Genomic DNA, 22,499 nt, shown 5'->3' with positions numbered 1-22,499 from the left:
ACTTTACATGTCCATCTCCTTCGGCATCGATTTTGTTCTTCTCTCGACCATGTGGGGTCCTTTTTTTTTTTTTTCTTGTCATGTCTATGCCTTTTTTTCGGCTACTGCTGCTAACATCCTCGCAAGCCGGCTATCTTACAGCTGCTGCTGCTATTTCCCATGTGCTCATACATGCTGTGTTACATATATACTCGTTTAAGTAATAACAATTCAAGTACCTGGATTAAAAACCAAGGAACTAACGATTATGCACAATGCATAGAACCTGAAGGATGATACTGATCAATGATGTAATAAAGGATAGAAAGAGGAGAGGACTAGTAAGTATTAAAGATTGTATGGACGGTACGATTAAAGAATTAGAGAAATATACAGATGCTGATTATTGCCGTCCAAAAGCATTGCCAACATGAATGACACAGTGAAACGAGGGAAACAAAAAAAGTGCCAAGTTAAATTGGCATGAATCAGCATAAAATGCTTGAATAGTTGATACGAGGTACCTTCAATAAGTTTCCAGACTTTTTGTACTTTTAAAATTGTTCTTGAAAATTCAATGTTATTGCTATACATCTTATGAGATGACTTATGATTTCAGGTTTAAATGAACAGCTATAGCAGGAATTGGAATATACCCTACTAAAGCCCGATTATTACAACCGATGAATTTCAAATATGCAATCTGGACATTTGGACACTTTAGAAGAACGATATGCAATAAGGTTCTGTTTTAAACTTGGAAAAAAGAAACGTATGGAATTCTTCAGACTGCTTTTGGACCATCTTGCATGAATTGAGCATCATTTTTTGAGTGTCATAAGATTCAAGGAAGGCAGGGAGTCTGTGAGGGATGATGAAACGTGTGAGAAGACACCAGAGTTGATTGGCCAAATTAAGAATTTCATGGATAAATACAATCATGTGTCTACAGACAATAAGTGCACAGTTTGATGTCAGTGTGGGAACTGTGCACATAATTATTCGCGAGGAACTGAAGATATGGAAGATTTGCGTGAAGTTTGTTCCAAAGGTGGTCAGAAGATCAGAAAGACATTGTCATGGGTATCAATACAGTTCCTTATCCTCTCTATGGTCCAGACCTTGCTCCCTGTAACTTTTGGTTATTCCCGAAGCTCAAGAAACCCTTAGAGGTTGTTGTTATGAGACAAACTTGGCTTGATTTACGATTTGTAGGTTTTCCTTGGTCAGCTTCTTACTGGCAAATGTAACAGCATAGGTTTTGGCTGAACTGACTTTAACAATACATGGATCCTGTTCACAGCACCATTGCATTTGTGTGTTGTTTAACTGGTCAGGTAGTCAAGCACATTAAATCGTTAGTAATGCAGAATATGTGAATGCGATGTGAGGAATATATAAACAGACATAACTGGGTTGGAATGGTAGTCTGCTGGAAATGGTAAACAACTGAATGTTGAAGATGCAAACCGATGGTACAAACACAAACCGAAGCATTGGTATTGGAAAACTGAAGACATGAAAACCTCTGGGTTGTGGCAATACAAATGAATGAATGCAATCAGAATGTGCAGACAAATATCATAGACACAAAACCAGGAAAAATTAATAGCATAAAATCCTCTGAGACATGAAAATACAAACAGACAAACATATCTAAGAAAGAGTAAGCTGAGGGAGACTTACAAACTATGAAAATACTTGGAGATGAAGGAAATATGAAACCTGAAAAAAGTACAGTGATACCAATTATTGTAGGAGCACTAGGGACAGTTCTGAAAAACCTGTAAAAAAAAATTAAGAAAAATTGGAATAAAAAAAGATCGACATCATACATGGAACGATAAAATTGGTGCCCGAGAAAAGACATGATTCCATTTCTGTTTGATGAAAACCAGTTTTCTCTTTTGTTGCAAGCCATCTAGTAGTTAGACAGTTGTGTTCAAATCCCAAGAACAATAGGAACCTTCTGTCATGTCTGAAAGTGACACAATGTTCAACGAGCGAGATCAGAGATGTGCTGCTGTACAATTCATGCTCTTTACCGATTCAAGTTATGACAACAGGACCATTGCCAGCACCCTCAAAATGCAAATCCAAATGGTTCGACAATTGAGGGCACAGTTCAACAAAGTTTCCGGCCACGGTTATAGTGTTTGGTGTGGTTTCAAGTGAGGGTCACATCATGCCACCTCGCATCTTCAAAGTCTGCTTTAAAGTCAACATCAATGTGTACCTAGATGTGCTGAAGAGTGTGGTGATCCCCTGGTGCAATCAGGTGGCCACCCGCAGACCCTGGCTGTGACAGCAGGACTCTGTACTGGCCCACAAGTCCAAAAAGACCTAAGCTTGGCTTCAGAAAGAGTGCTACAACTTTGTATCTCCTTCTCATACTGCCCTCCTCTCTTCCCCTGATCTGAACCCGCTGGAATACTTCGTTTGGCTATATGTCAAGAACATCACCAACATGACCTCTCACAACACCAAAGTCAGCCTGATCGCTGAGTATTTGCTGAGCTCCCGCTGACACTTATGGAAAGGGCATGTTCCCAGTTCCAGACTCCTATTGAGGCTGAAGGCAGCTACATTGAATAGATGTCAGCTCTACTACATAATCAAGTTGCCTGAATTGATTTTTTAAATAAAATTTTAAAATAAAGCTGTAGTGTTGTTTTCTTTAAGGCAACAAATTTATCATTCCAGCCTGTATAAAGCGTTGCACTGATTAAAACAACTAAAATATATATTTTTTAAGTCCTCGAGTGAGGAAATTAATCCATCTAATAATAACATCGACCAATTATGGACAATTTGAAAATGAATAATGCTGCATAAACGCAACTAAAAATCTAGGATGAACATTATAGAAATCCAAGGCAATTAAAATTGCCAGGAATTATCATGACTATCTTTCCACTTTTGGATGGCTTTAAGAAAATTGACTTTCAAAGTAACCTATCTCTGGCCAGGTCTTTATCTGTCTTTTCCTCAGATCCATTTTTATCGTTTCCTTCCATGTTTTTTTTTGTGTGTTCCACTGTGAATTTAACATGCTATTTCAAACCCAAGAGCTTGCTACATTTACAAATCCAAGAACTCTAAATTTTTTTTTTTCAATGTGGCCATACCATCAAAGTCTCCTGTTCTGCACACACATCCCAATATTCTCTGAATTTAATCTTCCTCTGAGATCATCAGAACTGAATCTGTTTTAAGATTCACATTACACATTTATCGTGTATTATTCTCGTACAATTTCTCTTCATGAAACGTCTCTCCTCAACCCTCATTAGCCAGGTTTCACTTCCATCATCACATTGCATAAAGATATCTGATGTACGGAAATCCCCTGATCTGCCCCTCCCCATTCCTGATGCTCAAAAAGTAAAAAGAAAGGAAAGAAAACAAAAACTTGGTATAGCCAGCAGCTTTTGGTAAAGGATGGAAAGACCAAGAAGGGAGAGCACTATCCACACCTCAACTGGAAGGTCAGTCGTGGAATTCTGTGAAGGCATGTCCCTGAGTTTTCAAAGAAAACTAGCAGCTTTAACAACACAAAATCGCTGGTAAACAGCTGATGCGAGAATAGCAGGTGAATTTTCATGATGGAAAGAAGTAATCCAAATTTAAAGACTTATTGTCACTCAGATTCCAGAGAGAACTTCTTTTTTTTTACGAAAGATAACTTGTGAAAACTCCAAGTGAGTTAGAAATGGGAAAACATCTGAATTTGCTTTACAAAAAAAAAAAAAAAAAAAGTAAACTTTCTATTGTTACTATTTACTTGCCTCACCACGAGGGCAGAGTTAGACACAAGGTCTGTTTTTAATCTGGGGGAAAATCCACTTTTCGAAAAAGGGGCACTCTGGATAGGAACAAAATTAAAAATTGTCTCCGTCATGAAGGATTTCCCCTCCACTGACCGAGGACAGAAGAGGTGAAGTGTCCTTTAGCTAGGAGCAAACTGTAGCATCTGTTCTGATGTTTCATTTAGTCTACTGTCATCGGTCAGTGAAAAGGAAATATTTCTAGACTGGGGCAAGTTTTATTTTTGTTTCAATTCAGAGTTCCACTTTTTGAGGACTGGATTCCAACTGTTAAAAGTTGACCTTGTGTCTAACTCTTCCCTCTTGGAGAGACAAATACATGGGAACAACAGCTAAAAAATTCTTCAAAGAACAACATTCCGTTTTTCTTGTTTTTAATCGTTTAAGACTTTTTTCCCCTCCACATGTGGAAAAAAAAAAAAAAGAAAAAAAAACCTGTTTGGGCAAGCTGATGATGGCATCCAAGTTTAAATTAAAAAAAAGAAAAAAAAAGAAAAAAAAAAATTTTGTTGAGATCACCCTTAGCTCAAAGTGAGTGGTAGTCATCAGTCTGCTTTGGAGAGAAAGAGGGGGGGGGGAGTAGTGTCAAACACTAGGATGTAATAGGATGCACACCCCCTCTGACTTTTCCTCTCTCCCGCTTGCTCAATCTCTTTTTCTCTCTCTTTCTCTCAAAAGAGAACAAATTTTTATTTTCTGGACTTTTAGGTCGGAAAATCTGTCTATACAACATTTTTCCCAAGATAGTTAGTTCACTCCTTTATAAAGAAAAAAAAAAAAAAAAAAAAAAAAGAATAACTATAATATCATCCTCCCGCCCCAGTCTTTCTTGTGTGTGAAGGGTCACACATCTTCTATTGGTCTGAGATTTATTTCAAGGAGCTAAACAATTTGGTCATCAGTTGTTCCTCTTCAACTTGCAGACATCTCATCAATGGTTTCATTGGTATGTAAGCAAACCATTTTATGATTTCTTCAGCCACCCCCTTACACTTCCTATTACTCCTCCTTCTTCTTCTTAGATACCCCCTTTCTTATAAATAATTAGGTTTCTTTTTTGTAAATATTTATATAAAAAAAAACAGAACACTTTGTACATTTCATTTTTTTTTTTCAATTTCTATCCAAGATTTTCATAAAATATTTTAATTTTATAAAGTTTTTTTTATTTCTGTTATTTTATAAATTATTTTTTATTCTTTCGTTATATTATTTTATAAGTTGTTTTATTTTTTTATTATTTTATAAATTATAATTTCACATCAAATACCAACAAATTCTTGTCATTGTATCAGTGTCACCCTATACAAGTAATCAAATGCCGTTAATATCATTGGTCAATCTTAGTAATACTATAGTGTTCCTCATCTTTCAGTTCGTAATAATTTTCGTCTCCATTACCTTTATTCTTGAGTGGCTCTTGGCCTTGATAAGTTGTAACCCAATATTATAAAAAATGAATAAATAAAAATGCAAAGTAGGTGTTCTGAAGATGTTTGTTCACTTTGTAAACATTCAACCAAAAAATAACAGGCCATTTTTTTTTTTTTTTTTGTAACCACTTCTCGCGTATTTGTATCTCACCTCTGTGACATACACATTTTTATTTACTATTTTTAATCAATTATTTATTGAAAAAAAAATATAACAAAGTACGAACGGGTTTTTAAAAATAATAGAATTACAAAATTAAGTCCACCAGAATGCATCTCGGTTTATTTATGCATAAACATGTATTTTAATCTTCAGTTAATTTATTTTGTATTTCTTAAATATTTTTTGTGACACTTTAAAATTTGAAAGAAATTTGGAAGCATTTAAACTACCGAATAGAAAGTCATTTAATTCTTAGCAAATCATTGTATATTAAGATTGAAAAGTTAATTATGTCAAGTAAAAATTAAAACAGTTAAACAATTACAAGGGTAGTTCCAAAAGTGAAGTTAAAGTGCTACAAAGACGGGAGTGGTACCATTGAAACGAATGACCTTTTGTGCTTCAGAATTTATTTTTCTACATAGTCACCACCATTCTCAATGCTCTTTTGCCAGGAATTCAATGATGCATTTCTGCTTCTGAAAAATGTCCAAGACAGGGGTTCCTTTTTTTAGTCTCACGGTCAATATCTGCAAAAAGATTAAATTTTCAGGTTATGAATGCATAAGTTCAGTTATCATAACAATGCAATTTGCGATCCCCTCTGATCCATTCAAATAAAATAAAAAATAGAAGGCATTACGTTCGGAACATTCTTCAAATTTATAGTTAAAAAAAAATTTTTTTTCTTCAATTTGATTGAATAAACAGCACTGTAATAACGAAAATGAACTTCCATGACCCTTTTTATTTATTTGCGGACTGTTATCGTCATCTTCAAAGTTTTTGTTTCCCAACGTTTCGGCCAACTATTCCTCTGGTTTTCTTCAGGTGGTTAACTCCGGGGCCCATGGCACAGTGATAGAGGTGTTGAATCTCTACAGTTCCAGGTGAGCATTGTCTGAAGATAGCGGTTTCAATCTTACTGAAAGCCGGTTAGAGGATTAGTTGGCCAAAACATGGTGAGCCGACAACAATTATGGAAGACCGCAATTACTGAGGATACAGTTAAGACTCAGTATTCCTATCGCATCACAGTTAACCACCTGACGAAGGCCAGAGGAATAGTTGGCCGAAACGTGGTAAAACAGTAACAATTATGAAAATGAGTCTGCAAATAAATAAATAAATAGATATAAAAATGACACATCTCAAAGGATTGCAATAATAAAATGTTCTATCACTATTTTTTAATATAATTTAATATATTTAATATAATATTTTTTAATATAATTTTAGTATAATTTAATATATTTAATATAATATTTTTTAATATAATTTTAGTATAATTTAATATATTTAATATAATATTTTTTAATATAATTTTAATATAATTTAATATATTTGATATAATATTTTTTAATATAATTTTAGTAAAAAAAAAAAAAAATTTGAATTGTTCAGATGAAGATTGCTTCGTTTGATTATTCTCATTTTGAGTTTCAGCTGATCTAACCATTTCATATTGTCACACTATAGAGTTTTTCTGTCAAACTCTGGAATCTGCATGCAATTTCAAACGGAACTTTATTTAATCTGCAGGAGTAACCTGCTCTTGTTCCGGCGGCAATGACCATATAAAAATCCTAAGTAATTTGTGGTGGTTTTATTATTAGAATCCTTTGAGATGAGTAATTTGTATATTTATTGATTTATTTGCGGACTGTTGAAGATGAACTATGCAGATGAGGATAACAATCATAGTGTATTTTTCGTATCACCCGTACTGAGGATTGAATCTTCAATCTCCAAAAGAGTACCCCTTACAACTGAATTTTACATAGTGCTTTATCCATTATACTATGGGTCCTTGTAAGTAATACTCTTCTGGAGGTTAAAGGTTCAATTCTCAGTGTGGGCGATACTAAAAATACTCTTGCAAATGAAGATTTCTGCTTGGTCATGGCTGACGAAATGAAAGCCTTACGGATTAAATGTAGGGTTCCGTTTGAAATTCCAGGCAGGTTCTTAAGTTTGAGAAAAGATTCCAGAGTTCAACAAGATACATCTAAAGTAGTTAGAGGTTACATTGGTCAAAAAGCTGTGTGAATGACACAAGTTGAGAGCAGTAATTCGAATTATGAAACTTTGAAAAAAATTTTTTTTTTTTTTTTTTTTTTTGCCATCAATAAGAAACTAATAAAAACAAATTGAGAGAATGAAGAGATGTGATATTGCTTTTTTTCATAATTGTAATTTTATTGATAAAATGACTGCAGATATGCTTTTTATAGGTTTTATTGTTTTCTTATTAAATTATAAATACTTACTCGGCGTTGTTGGATTTAGTAGTCTTAAGTTTTATTTGTTTGCATATTTTTTAATTTGTATAGAAAAAGAAATAAAATTCATAGTTGCAAGCTAGGCAACTTATATTTTTCATTTAAGTATGAGTTGCCGATTTTTATTTTAGGTGATTATTTAAAAATGCTTAATAATACCAGTTGTTTGAGTAGGACAGTAATTTTTAAAATAAATCGTAGCAAAGTATTTTGTTATATTGCTAAAAGGCTAGTATAACAAATGACAATTTGTTAGAAGCGAAGTTTCATTTGTCAACCAAAATGCTATTTGTGTCTGACTTTACAAATCCAATTAGATCATTTTGTGTTAAATGCACATCTGTATATATGTATGTGTTTGCGTACAGTGAATATTGTAGTATCATGGTTGAAGGGATCCTCAAAGTTGTTGGCATTTTCCCTGTCTTGTTTGAATTTTGTTTGTGTGACCCCCCCCCCCATCATCAACGATAGAAAAATAAAATCATTATTTGTTAACTCGACGATCCCTTCACCCCGCACACACTATAGAGTAAATGTCTTCATTTGTTGTGTTTGCATGAGGGGGGGGGGCAGAAAATCTCTAAACAGGTTCTGCCTTATGACAGTAACAGCAGGACCGTTGGTACTGTTAGGGTTTTGAGAATTATATTGACATTTACCCCCCCCCCCCCCCGCCTTTTTCTTGACCTCTCCAATGTCAGTCAGTCATTCAGTCTCTTTCTAGTGGAGGAAGAGTGAAAATAGGAGTTTGTTTTTTTTTTATAATGGAAATGGCTTCAGACACGATATGAAGCCACTTAATACAAGGAGCTAAAACAAAAATAGTACTTAAAGGTCAAAAACGTGCCAACGATGAACATCAGATGGAATAGATTCTAACCCAGAAAACAGCAATTTTCCCCCTTTGTCAGAATCATGTAATATGAGGACTCAAGGGCAAAATAAGGAAAGCAGGTGTTACGAGGCTGCCAAAAGTAAAGCCAATGTCCATTTTCTACTAATCTGTTTCTCTTACTATTTCAAAACTGATTTTGTGTTTTGATCTTGAAATTTTCTAGCTATCATTATTTTCACTCTTACTAAGGAACAGCTTACTGCAGTTTCATGGTAGATCCAATTATCAGAAGTGTATTTCTGTTCCATACGTCTGTATATATTTGTATATAAGCTCTAACTAGTTTAGACTTGGTGCTACTAGATTCGTTGTCTAAAAAGTTACTGACTTCTTGAGCACCAAGCATTGATTCGATTGTTTTTTTCTTTTCTCTTTACAAAACTCAATCATGTTCTGTAAAGTTATAAAAGAAAGCAAGTTTTTATCTACAAACTTAAAAATATTTGGAGATATAAAGAATTTGGAGCATAAATTTTTTTTTTTTTTTTTTTTTTCAAAATGAGTGGATTTTGTCATTAAATAATCTGAAAAGGTTTGATATGCTGTAAAAGAAAACCATCAAACCAAGTATCATGAGTAAATATTTGAAAATATAAAATAACTGAAGCATACAATTTCTTTACCAAAATGATTGAATTTTGCGTTAAATAACATGAAAAAAGTTGATATGCCGTAAAACAAAACAACCAAACTATTTAACTATGTTTTAGTTTGAACTTTGTAGAACATGTTTTAGTTTTCTAAAGAGAAAGAAAAAAAACAATAGAATCAATGTTTGGTGCATTTTAACTCAGGAATGCACCTTCAACAATTCAATCTTTTTTAATGTGTTAAGATAACTAATTTTTATTTATTTACTAGCAGGCTGCCTGGCACTGCCCAGTCATAAAATACGCATAAATGTTAAATTTCAATTCATACAGAAACTGAAACATGTGCATGCAAGTATTAAGTAAAAAAAAAAAAAAAAAAAAAAAAAATACTCAAGCTGAGATTGAAACCTAAAGACAGTGACACAAGTACAATAACCATTAGGCTAGCTTGACAAGATCTTTTAAAAAGTGTTTTCAAAACTACTTATTCTTAACCTGAGGAATCTGTCATGTGAACCATTCATGCATGTGCATTCAAGAAACAGTTGACAGACAGATAAAAATCTGATAACCCCACTGTTATATAGTGCCAGGACCCCTAGGTTGGGAACGGTCGTAGTTAGTAAGTTCCCCGCTGCAACAAAACCAAGCAGCTGTCTTTTATTGATCGTCTATTTTGTTTAGTTTTCTGGTTGTTATGGTAACGGCCAAGACAGCAGAGTTATTTCCCCCTTGACCGTGCATTTTTCTCTCTCGGTTTTCTCCAGCTGTCATTTGCTTGTCATAATAATGTTGCCGGCTGAAAGAGAATTAACATGCACACAAAGATCAGACGTAACTCAGCATACCAATCAAGACGTAAGACATGCTGGCTTTTTATATAAAAATATATTTTGTTTTGAAATTATTTTTCTCGTTGTACATAGATTTTTTACAGTTCAAAATTTAACGGTGTGGCTTACTGTTCGTTTCAGTGATGGAGAGGGGGGTGAAAATGTTATGCTCTCGACAACGCACGTCTCCTATCGGCGTCTCTCTCTTCTCTGCCTCCCTTCTTCTACTCTCGGACTCCAAAAATCACCTTTTCTATATTACCATGTGTTTTTTTCTCGGTAATTTTCCACGCCACGCCACCTGTCGATTACTCTGCTATCGATAATGGATCACGCATTTCCTGATCACGTTTCTCAGTTACACATGCATTACCCAGAGACATCGTAACCTACTTCTCTTCAGCTGACCGACTATTGACTTTGTTTATACATGTGAATCCATCTCTCATGCTAGCTTCATATAACATTCCATTCTACATTCCAGTGCAAGGAATGTCACGTTTTCATTTTTGTAAACAAAAAAATCGTCGTCCGATTTCTCTGTTTACGACGTAATTATTTTTTCGGTTCGACTGGTGGACAATCGATTATTCGATGCCCACCTTTCAAATCTTTTATCTTTTTTTTTTAAAGAAGTTTTTCTTTTCAGTTATGTATCGGATGGTCCCAGCCACCCATTACATAACACCACCACATACTAATTTTTTTAAAAATTGACCCCTTAGCAGCTTTTTTTTCTAGATGAAAACCAATTTAAAAAGTTTTCACATGTCTGAATACTCTATATACAAAATTTCATGTCTGTAGATCAAAAATTAGGTGAGTTTATAGGTTGAGAAGTATCCTTGCGCGCACACACACACACACATTTTCACTTTTATCGATATATAGCTTATTGTTATAAAGCTCTGTCTAAAAGAATATTGAGCCCTATTTGTGTATAAAATCTGCTACCTTGGATCGTATTGTGAAAAGTTGATTTTTCGTGTTATTGAAATATTTACAAGTTGGGCTATTTCTCATGCTCAAAAGGAGACTGAAACCTTCATATATGTTGTAATATTTTTCTTTTTTAGCGATAACTCGATTATGGGTATGAATTGGCTTTCCTGAGCCTTGAACATGGTAATTAATACTAGTAATTAAAAAATATTATGGCATAAATTGATAAGCAATAAATTTCAGACTGATGACAGGCTTAGAGGTCGTGGATTTGAATCCTGTCAGTTAGCTCTACTGATGACCCCTAGTGACGTCTATGGATAACTATTTAATTTATAAATAAATATGTGTGTGTACTCCAAATATATATATATAACTACTTAATTTACTCACATAAAATTAATATACAAAAGTATAAATTTATGTGTAAACTTACAGTATTTACTTCAAAAGTGCTCAATACGTAGGTAGAGCTAGTTAGTTAGTTATAAAATATATATGGCGATTAAGCTACACTGAATATTCTGCGTTTCATCCACTCCTGAAGAGTCCTAGAGTGGATGAAACGCGAAATATTCAGTGTAGCTTAATCGCCATATATATTTTATAACTAACTAACCAATATATATATATATATATATATATATATATATATATGGACTTTTACTTGAGTAATTTTTTTATCAGCTATTACCAATATTTTCACGCTTTTAGCGATCAGCCAACTACTTCTTGCTTCACATAATGATATTGTCACATATATTAAATACTGTTCACTAATCGAATTTTTAGTCAAAAGTTTGACTTATTTGTTTAATCTTCAAAAAATTATTTTTTTTGTTTGTACATTTTTTTTCTTTTATAATTATTGTCATTTGTTTATTGATTTTTTAGTTTTGTTTTTATTTTTCTTGATAACTTATTTTACTTTAAGTTACTTACCTTTTTACATTTTAAGTTTTGTTGATTGGAGTTAACTCTTATTTGATTGTTTTTATAATTTGGGCTTAGATGCTTTCTATTCTACACTTTATTTCAGTTTCAGCATTTTTATTTTAATCTGAAATATATTAACATTGTTAATAATTTGTACAATGGTTTTTAGTTTAGTTATTTTGATTTCTTTATCATTTTTTTGTTAATTCTGGGTTTAACAAGCAGAGCCAACTTTTTTTTTTTTTTTTTTTTTTTTTTTGATGCGTGTTGGTGGTTCTATTTTTATTTTTCAATTTTCTTATTAGTTTGTTCAAGCTGTGGATGGGGCATCCTACTAGATGCCAAACATTCATCAGCTATCTTAAAAATTCCAACCGAGAGATCTTTTTAAGATTAGGACGGTCCCTTTAAGTGCAATTGTTTGAATCTATCTTGCACTTTTACCAGGTATATTTGCCAGGCAGTTTTTAAAATTCTTTTATAGGAGTCCAGTTGCTCCTATAATTATTTAGAATTATAAATCTTCCTAAGATTCCACTTTATGATCATGCATATCTACTAATGTGTTTTTTATTTGTTGCCCTATAATTTAATAAAAGTCCATATTATAGAAATTAAATGTCTACCTGTTAGCTATGCATTCATATTTTTTTATTAAGTAGTCTATACTTATGTTTTGAGCTTTTTATTTGGTATTTTCCATCTAGAGAAAATCTTTTTTTTTTTTTATTGCAAGCAAGTTAAACTTTACGATTTATTATGTGAGTGTGGATGTTTCATCTTTTATACCATATTTTGATGTGTACGGTTTTTGTATACTGGATTTCTGCTGGTCATCATGTGATACATGTACTTTATCTTGAATTTATTTCTGTAGCACATATGTACATTGTTTCTGCATTATTAATACCGTTGTGCATCGAGGTTTTGTATACAATATTAGTTATCAAACACTTTTCAGCATTGGTTTTATAGTATTATGTATGTGTTCACTACCTATCTTCCATTTTTATAAATATGTAAACCAAAACACATAATTTAATAATTTTCTACAAAAATTTCCAGTTTGGACAGAAAAGGATCTCTTCATCTTTTTTCTTTTTAAAGATTTAAAGATAATTAGAAAACTTTAAATGTCATGAAATGATAAAAAAAAATTTTTTTTATTTACTTTGTTGGTGTATCATTCCAATATTTCGTTAAAAAAATTAGTCTCATAAGGGTTTTAGGTCCAGTCCGTATTTTTTTCTTCGTTTTGTTATGAAGGAGGAGGTCATTCCTTGGAAAAGAAAAATTTAAGTGTACGTACTATCCAGTTATTTAATGTGTGCATCACCCCAGTTCCGGGCATGAATATTAAGTGAAAAGTAGAAGACATTTATTTGGAATAGAATTGAAAGATAAATTAGAAAACTTTAAATGTCATGAAATAAAATCATTTTTTATTTACTTTGTTGGTGTTTCATTCCATTTAGCCTCATCAGGGTTTTAGGTCCAGTCTGTATTTTTTTTCTTCATTTTAAAGATATTTCTAACCAGTACTGTACTACTGGCATAGATATTATTTTTTTTTCCATCATTCTTCTTTTTTTTTTTTTTTTTTTTTTTTTTTTAAGAGAAATTAGTTTCTGGTTTTTAACCCTTTAATAAAAGTTCATATGATAGGAGATATTTCAATGTCTACTTTTTAGCTATGAATTCATGTTTTTGTTGAGTAGTTTGTACTTCTGTTTGGAGCTTATTTGGTATTTTCCCTTGAGATACAATCTACAATTCCTGCTTTTTATACAGCAAGCAGATTAAACATGATTTACTATTTTATGTGACTGGATTTTTCTCTGCACCCCCACCCCCCCACACACACCACCACTACCATTTTAAGGTATTTCTAAAAATTATTACCAGAATAGAGATTTTAAATTTTTTCTAATGTGCCTTTTTTTAAGACACTAATTCCTGATTTTTAATTATTTGTCTCTTTTATTCTCTCTTCCAGATACGTGTTATGTGCTTTCATTTGCCATTATTATGCTGAATACGAGTCTTCACAATCCAAGCGTCAAAGACAAACCGACTGTGGAAAGATTCATCCAAATGAACCGCGGAATCAATGATGGCCATGATTTGCCGGCTGAACTTCTCACTGTAAGTTGACATGCACTTTTAATTTTCACAAGTCAAATCCATGTTTGGGCATTTATTACAATAGCCCCCCCCCCCCCCAAAAAAAAAAATGAAAAAATAAAATACAATAAATGTTACCAAATGCAAAATAAGTTTCTTTTCTATCTACATGGATAATTTTTTTTTTCTTTTTTTTTTTTTACTTATTTTAAGTGTTTATTTATTTGGAAACAAAAGTAATGTCAAGCCTGTTGAGTTAGAACAAAAAAAAGGAATCGTTTTTTTTTTTTTTTTTTTTTTTTTTTTTTTTTTTTTTTAAATTTTTTTTTTTAATAGCTATTTGGACCTTAAATAATTGTTCAAAAATTGAAAATTATGCAAAATTTATTAGAATATTTTCACATGATTATTAACATTTATTCGATGGGTTTCCATGAGTATTTTGATTTTCAATTGTTGAATCATTTATTTTGGCTTTGATAAATGGTGACTGGTTAGAAATAAACAAACATTAAAAACAAACTTTTACATATACTGTAAAACGTGAACTGGACATTTCATTTTAAGCAAACGAAAATATTCCTCTACTCAGCAGTAAACAATGTTTAGTCAGATTTTGTTCCCAATATTAAACTTCATCTATAATATAACTTCCAGCAAGGGTTTAAATTTATCAATTTGTTTATCAAATGGTTAATTGTAAGTACAGAATAGTTAACAAAGCCCTTCCCTCTCGGCCCTGTTGGTGGGAAACTGAAATATTCTGACTGCCCTCTCCCCTGCAGAAAGTAAATGTCTCTCAATGGGGCCACATGTTGGCCGTAGGTGTCAACCTGTTATGCTTTAGGATGGGAATCTTGTTGATTGAAGGACTTGGAGGTCAAGGTTTAGTATCTCCACTTCCCAACTTTGAATCTTACCTAGGCCAGACAGGCAGTAGTGTAGACTGTAATACTTAACTGTATAAAACCTGTTTGAGACAGCATAAACTATCAGACGCTGCCCAAAATTGCCTAAATCTTAATTAATAAAGAACAGCATTCCAATCACTAAATTATCTCCAGTCATCATCGGAAAAAAAAAATAGATCTATAAAAAAAAACAAAAAAACGCAGAACAACAATAAATTCTCAACAATTATACTTCTAAACCAACATCATATCCACAATAAATTCTCAGCAATTATACTTCTAAACCAACATCATATCCACAACAATAAATTCTCAACAATTATACTTCTAAACCAACATCATATCCACAACAATAAATTCTCAGCAATTATACTTCTAAACCAACATCATATCCACAACAATAAATTCTCAGCAATTATACTTCTAAACCAACATCATATCCACAACAATAAATTCTCAGCAATTATACTTCTAAACAAAAAAAAAAAAGTGGAATCTGGAAGAAAGAAACAAATATCCATCTACAATCAAACTTACCATACCCAGAAACAAGGTTAGTTGAGAGTGCTCAACATATGCAAATGTAACCAGAAACAGCAAAAAACAATCTGAACTGGTGAAGGAACTAACATCATTATTAGAAACCCTACAGAAAAATTTAACCAGACTGTCAACAACCAGATGTGATACTAAATGAGACCTAAAGGAAAATCCCAATCCCAGATTGATGAAACTGAAAATACTACAAACCAAAGAAAACTTCAATCTAAACAGCAAATGCCAAACCTACTCATCACTATTATTAAATCCAATAACCCTCCATCTCTCAAAAGTAAAACTTCCTTCAAAAAATATGTATAATAAACAGAAAACAGAAGTAATACAAATTGAAAATGAAAACAAATTTGAACTAAGTGAAACCAAGAAAGATGTTCAAGACAGAAAATCAAAAGCCCAGATTAAAAGAAAGCCTAAAAAAAAAAAAAACTTGCCAATGGTCACAATTTAGATCCAAAACCAAATAAAGTACTAGGATCAAACCAAAAATGCAAAAGAACAGAAAAATCGAATTTTATTAATCACTCTAAACTCTTACAAAACTTTCCCAGAATCAAAAAGATGATAGAAATACCAAAATATGCAGAGGTGGTCCAAAAATATTAAACCATCAAACCTCAAAACACCCAAATGCCAAACTAAAATATGAAACATGACCCATAGAATAATATAACAGAATTCAATAACCCTTATCCCTGAGTGGCTTCCGGGCCTTGATAAGTGGTGATCACTGTGTAAAAAAAAAAAATTGCTGGAGTATAAAAGCAAATGATGAGCTACTCATACTCCTGTCACACTCTATTGTTTGTTTACATGAAACTTTCTTACCAAAAAAAAAAAAAAAAAAACCTACAAATCCAAAACTACAAACAATACAATTTTATTAATAACACAAGTCATAGAGCTAATGGAAGCACAGCAATACTCATCAGAAAAAAAAAAAACATACCTTAGTAAAATAAATATCAAAACAAAACTACAAGCAATACATTACATAAAACCATCACCATCTGCTCCATATAAAGCTATATATCTAAAAGTGAACGTGTGTGTGTCTGTGTACATTTCCCTACGCAATAACTGTCAATTTTAAGTCTACAGATTCAAAATTTGATATACAGGGTACTGAGATTTGAGAAAATCTTTGTGATTGGTTTTCGGCCAGAAATTTGTCTGTTAAGGGATCAATGTTCAACAATTTGACCTTTGAGAACTCCACCAAACTTCTCTGCCAATTTTGGGTCTAAACACTTGAAATTTTAGATATAGGTTCCTTGGACATGGATCTAACTTTTTAACTTGATTTGAGCCCAAAACAAATGTTAAGGGGTCATAATAGGGGTTAAAGTTTTAAAAAATTGACCACTTTTTTTTTTTTTTTTTTCTTAACATACACCTCCAAATACCTGGGCAACGCCGGGCTGAAATGCTCGTGATATCATAAACTATAAATACACAAGAAATAAACAACCTTCTTGAACAACTCCTCAAACCTTTTGCTGGGAGATTTCAACAGTTAAAATCGGTTATGGGGCAGCAAAAAGCTTGTCCACAAAAACAAAACATTAGAAACAATTATAACAACCTATTTAAATCCTGCATCTGAATCCGGATCATTGATAAATCTAAGCCTTAATGAATTATATATGGAAAGTATATGACAAACATGTGAAAGCGGCCACTTTTCAATCATGCTGGTAAACTCCAGGCCGAATGAGGAAACTCCCATATGCTGGAAACTGAAAAGAGAAAATTAGGAGAAATACCAAAGAAAATGCAAAAAAGATTAGAGATGGGAATCAAAACACGAAAGAGAATCATTTTACAGAAAACCCTCCCCTCATCACTTATAGCAAAGGTGTTTATGCTTAAAGGACAAGCAAAAAACTCAAGAAACAATGTTTCAATAAAGAGTGCCAAAAAGAAATAGCTCTTCAGCATACAACCCTGCCAAACCTAAACAAATACTCATAGCAAAATCATGCAGAATATTAAAAGCTAAAAAAGAATATTTGGAAAGCTATGTAAATAAGCTCAACTCAAACCCAAACAAATTTGGGTGATGTTTGGAAAAATTTCAGGAAAACATCAAACCTTCTCTATAAAACATTTTGAAACAGGACAAAGCAAAACCACTCTCAAAACAGAAATAGCCAATCTACTAGCCAAAACCTACACGGAAAACCTCCAAGACCGATAAAAATTAACAATCAGAAAAAGAGGAAAAAACAAAACTTTAAAAACCATGGAACATTACAGGAAGGCATTCACTATGACGGAACTCAAAGTATCACAACATAAAAGAAGAACCTGATGGGATACAATATGAATTCATTGAACAACTCCCACAATAATCCTTAGACTAACACCCTCGCTTTTTTTTGGTCTCCCAATTTATCGGAGAGCGGCCTATTTTTTAGTGGCATCCATGCGTGCATCTGTTAGTCCGGACGATTGCCAGATAACCGTCGATTAGTTTTTCCTGAAATTTTGCCACAAATTGTATTTCATTAAATAGATGTGTGCATTTTTCAAAAATTCTGTTGCATCCCCACGGGGCTCAACAGGTCAAAAATGACACTTTCTTCCCCATAACTTTTGATCCATCCATTAGATTTTTCTGAAACTTGGCCAAAATGTGGAGGCCATTGTTAATATACATCCAGTGTAGGTGACCCTGACAAAATTCTGGTTTGTATTCTCAGGGACTTTCAGTGCTAAAAACGCCCCTTTGTGTGGATTTTTTTCATATTTCTCCACAAAAACTTGATATGCCTGATTATATAGTGGTTTTTCACAGTGGTCAACTCAAATATACACGTGTTAAGGCCTGAAACTGCACCGTCATCCATTTATGCTGGGATTCGGCATTTCCAGGGGCTCAAGAGGTCAAAAATGACACTTTTTGCCCCATAGCATTTGATCCATCCATTAGATTTTTCTGAAACTTGGCCAAAATGTAAAGGGCATTGTTCTTAATATAAATTCAGTATGGGTGACCCTGGCAAAATTCTGGTTCACATCCCTCTGGAACTTTTAGGGCTAAGAAAACGTGCCTGTTTGGAGTTCTTTTTTCATATTACTCAAAAACTTGATATTAATGGCTATATAGTGGTTTTCCATGGCGCTGAATTCAAATATACATGTCTTAAGGCATGAAACTGCACCATTTGTCCATTTTTACTGGGATTCGGTGTTCCTAGGTGCTCAAAAGGAGTTACAAATGCCCCAAAATTGCAAAAAATGACACTTTTACTCCATAACTTTTGCTCCATCCATTAGATTTTTCTGAAACTTGGCAAAAGTGTGAAGGCAACGTTGGCCCTTCACACTTCTCAAATTCATCGTTTCTTCACTATTTTTTTGGCGTCAGTACCAGAGGGGGACCATGTGCATGCAGCTTTATTTTTTACTGTTATTTCACCCCAAACAAGACAAAGTGGCATTTGGATGTAGGGGGCAACTATTTGGGATTAATTTGATAGCGATACTATGTAAGGAGTTGAACAAAGATGTTTGTTCACACTGCAATTGAACTTCTGCATATCAAGACAACCAGGGAAGCAGAGACCTGGGAGGGAATTCCAAAGTCTAGCAGTTTGAGGTGGAATAAACGATTCGAGTAAAAATAACTTTCCAGTATCTAAGGATTTCTACAGTGTAGAAGGTAGGTTTTTGCAGTTTGTCGGGTGTATTCACATTAAGGGTGTACAAGCGCCTTGAATTCGTCCGAGCACATTCCATTAAAATACTTGTAAAACAGGCACAGGGATGCAACATTTTGGCGATGGAACAGAGGTTGAATTTGATTGATAGCGCAAACCTATTGGAGACTTTTTTTTTTTTTTTTAAAACCTTGTTTAAGAGTGAGAGACTAGTAGCAGATGCACCAGCCCAGATGTGGCAACAATACTTTATGCATGGGTGAGTGGGAGCCTTGTAGAGGTATAAGCAACTTTCTTGCACGGTAGAGAGAACCCACCCTCCTCACATCAATTCTGTCAATGTTCTCAATGTATTTGTTCCAGTTCATGTTGCCTATGAATGTTAAGCCAAGGAGTTTAAACGAAGAACTTTCAGGTAGCGTATTGTTAATCATGACAATCAGTGACATAAAATCTAGTAGCTATGAATTAGTTATCTCCCTTTATTTCTTGACATTTTTTTTCATAATGGTGAGCGAGAGTTTTACTTCTCAGATATTCAGAAAATTTGATTTTCTTAGTTAAAAATAAAACTACTTGTTTTTTGATATGTGACATCTTCATTACATACACGTCATAACGATTTATCTATTTTTTTTTTTTTTTTTTTTAGGTTTTTATTTAGAATTTAACATTTTTTATCGAAATAATGGGAAAAATTTCTAAACTTTAAAACTTTGTTTTTTGTCTAATTTTTGAACAGAAATAAGTTATGGAATAATTTCAAAAGTTCTGCGTTTTTTATGTACATAGGTATTTATTTTATTTGTTTACAATTAAAATGAAAAACAAACAAATTTACATTTTAATAATAAAATATGTATTTAATTATTTTGCACTCATTAAAAATAAATGTCAAATTTTTTTTTTTCTTTTGTTTTAGAGTTTGTATGAGAGTATCAAGAAAGAACCTTTCAAGATTCCTGAAGATGATGGCAACGATTTAATGCACACATTTTTCAATCCCGTCAAAGAAGGATGGTTATGGAAACAAGGTCAGTCTTTTTTATCACTCTTCTTTAGTTGCTAATAAGGATTCCGTTTAAATAATGTAAAACATTGTAACCTTTTTTTTCTTAACCTTACCTTATCAGACATGTTTAGTTTTTTTGATTGCAAAGTTTTTTTCTTTTTTTCCTTTTCTTTTTCATTTTTCCTTTTTCTTTTTCATTTTTCCTTTTTCTTTTTCATTTTTCCTTTTCTTTCTTTTTCATTTTTCCTTTTCTTTCTTTTTCATTTTTCCTTTTCTTTCTTTTTCATTTTCCTTTTCTTTCTTTTTCATTTTTCCTTTTCTTTCTTTTTCATTTTTCCTTTTCTTTCTTTTTCATTTTTCCTTTTCTTTCTTTTTCATTTTTCCTTTTCTTTCTTTTTCATTTTTCCTTTTCTTTCTTTTTCATTTTTCCTTTTCTTTCTTTTTCATTTTTCCTTTTCTTTCTTTTTCATTTTTCCTTTTCTTTCTTTTTCATTTTTCCTTTTCTCTCTTTTTTCTTTCTCTCTTTTTTCTTTCTCTCTTTTTTCTTTCTCTCTTTTTTCTTTCTCTCTTTTTTCTTTCTCTCTTTTTTCTTTCTCTCTTTTTTCTTTCTCTCTTTTTTCTTTCTCTCTTTTTTCTTTCTCTTTTTTCTTTCTCTTTTTTCTTTCTCTTTTTTCTTTCTCTTTTTTCTTTCTCTCTTTTTTCTTTCTCTCTTTTTTCTTTCTCTCTTTTTTCTTTCTCTCTTTTTTTTTTCTCTCTTTTTTTTTCTCTCTTTTTTTTTCTCTCTTTTTTTTTCTCTCTTTTTTTTCTCTCTTTTTTTTTTCTCTCTTTTTTTTTTCTCTCTTTTTTTTTTCTCTCTTTTTTTTTTCTCTCTTTTTTTTTTCTCTCTTTTTTTTTTCTCTCTTTTTTTTTTCTCTTTTTTTTTTCTCTTTTTTTTTCTCTTTTTTTTTCTCTCTTTTTTCTCTTTTTTTCTTTCTCCTCTTTTTTTTCTCTTTTTTTCTTTCTCCTCTTTTTTTTCTCTTTTTTCTTTCTCTTTTTTTTCTCTTTTTTCTTTCTCCTCTTTTTTCTCTTTTTTCTTTCTCCTCTTTTTTTTCTCTTTTTTCTTTCTCCTCTTTTTTTCTCTTTTTTCTTTCTCCTCTTTTTTTCTCTTTTTTCTTTCTCCTCTTTTTTTCTCTTTTTTCTTTCTCCTCTTTTTTATTTCTCTTTTTTCTTTCTCCTCTTTTTTTCTCTTTTTTCTTTCTCTTTTTTTTCTCTTTTTTTTCTCCTCTTTTTTTTCTCCTCTTCTTTTTCTCCTCTTCTTTCTCCTCTTCTTTCTCCTCTTCTTTCTCCTCTTCTTTCTCTTTTTTCTCTTTTTTCTCTTTTCTTTTTCCTCTCCTGTCTGTTCTCTTCTCTTTTTTCTCTTCACTGTTTTCTCTTTTTTCTTTTTTCTTTTTTTTCCCTCTTTTTCTCTTCCTTTCTTTTTTGTTTTTAGTTTTTCTCTTTATCTTTTTCTTTAAATGAAATACTGGATCTTTTGAAGCTTCATAATTTTAATTTAAAATTAAAATACAAGCTGCAAAATTTCAAAATTCTTTTTTCATTTTAAAATCCGATTTACATTCATTAGAATACATTTTTTTAATTTATTTTTTATCACATATTGTTTTTAACTTTTTAAAATCATGTTTTACCTAATTAATACCGTATCATTCTTTCACCAAGGTGGACGCTACAAAAGTTGGAAAAGGAGATGGTTTATTCTTAATGACAACTGCCTGTATTACTTTGAATATACAACGGTAAGTCTTTCATCTTTGTTTATAAAAAAAAAAATTCTAAAATTTGTTTTATTTTTATTTTTATTTTTTTTTAAACTTTCATCGAGAAATAATATTCAATATTAGTTTTGATTTAATCACTAAATAAATAAAAAATGCAAATAATTGATATTTAAATTTCTTTAACAGGACAAAGAGCCAAAAGGCATCATCCCTCTTGAGAACATCAGAGTGCGTGAAGTGAATGCTGACAAGACCAACAAACCAAACTGCTTTGAGATTCATTCGGGAAATCATGAAATCATTAAAGCTTGTAAATTAGATTCCGAAGGAAAAGTTGTTGAAGGTAACATCGGCATTTTTCTTAAATGATCTGCATTACATAAATGATCTGCATTACATAAATGATCTGCATTACATAAATGATCTGCATTACATAAATGATCTGCATTACATAAATGATCTGCATTACATAAATGATCTAATCTAATATACAGGGTGGAACTTCCATTTCTGGTTTTCTTTGTTGCAGACCATCTACTAGTTGGCAAGTTGTGTACAAATCCCAATAGTGATAGAAGCCTTTTAT

The 22,499-nt window shown here is 32.2% G+C and overlaps 1 protein-coding gene across 2 annotated transcripts in view; it reads left to right on the top strand.

Moving 5' to 3' along the window:
* Window positions 1-22,499, top strand: part of LOC145280125 (cytohesin-1-like) — a 340,097-nt gene that overhangs the window by 312,977 nt on the left and 4,621 nt on the right. For both annotated transcript variants that reach the window (XM_080131884.1, XM_080131885.1), the window contains 4 exons: window positions 13,883-14,031; window positions 20,067-20,178; window positions 21,855-21,931; window positions 22,100-22,256. In XM_080131884.1, coding sequence (XP_079988010.1) covers window positions 13,883-14,031; window positions 20,067-20,178; window positions 21,855-21,931; window positions 22,100-22,256 — 495 coding nt within the window. The remainder of the gene's footprint in view (window positions 1-13,882; window positions 14,032-20,066; window positions 20,179-21,854; window positions 21,932-22,099; window positions 22,257-22,499) is intronic.

The sequence above is a fragment of the Euprymna scolopes genome, chromosome 7 (assembly GCF_053919585.1).
Source record: "Euprymna scolopes isolate OS-2025 chromosome 7, ASM5391958v1, whole genome shotgun sequence".
Taxonomy (NCBI): domain Eukaryota; kingdom Metazoa; phylum Mollusca; class Cephalopoda; order Sepiida; family Sepiolidae; genus Euprymna; species Euprymna scolopes.
Note: the sequence above shows the minus strand (reverse complement) of the source record. Positions and strands in the feature narration are given on the sequence as shown.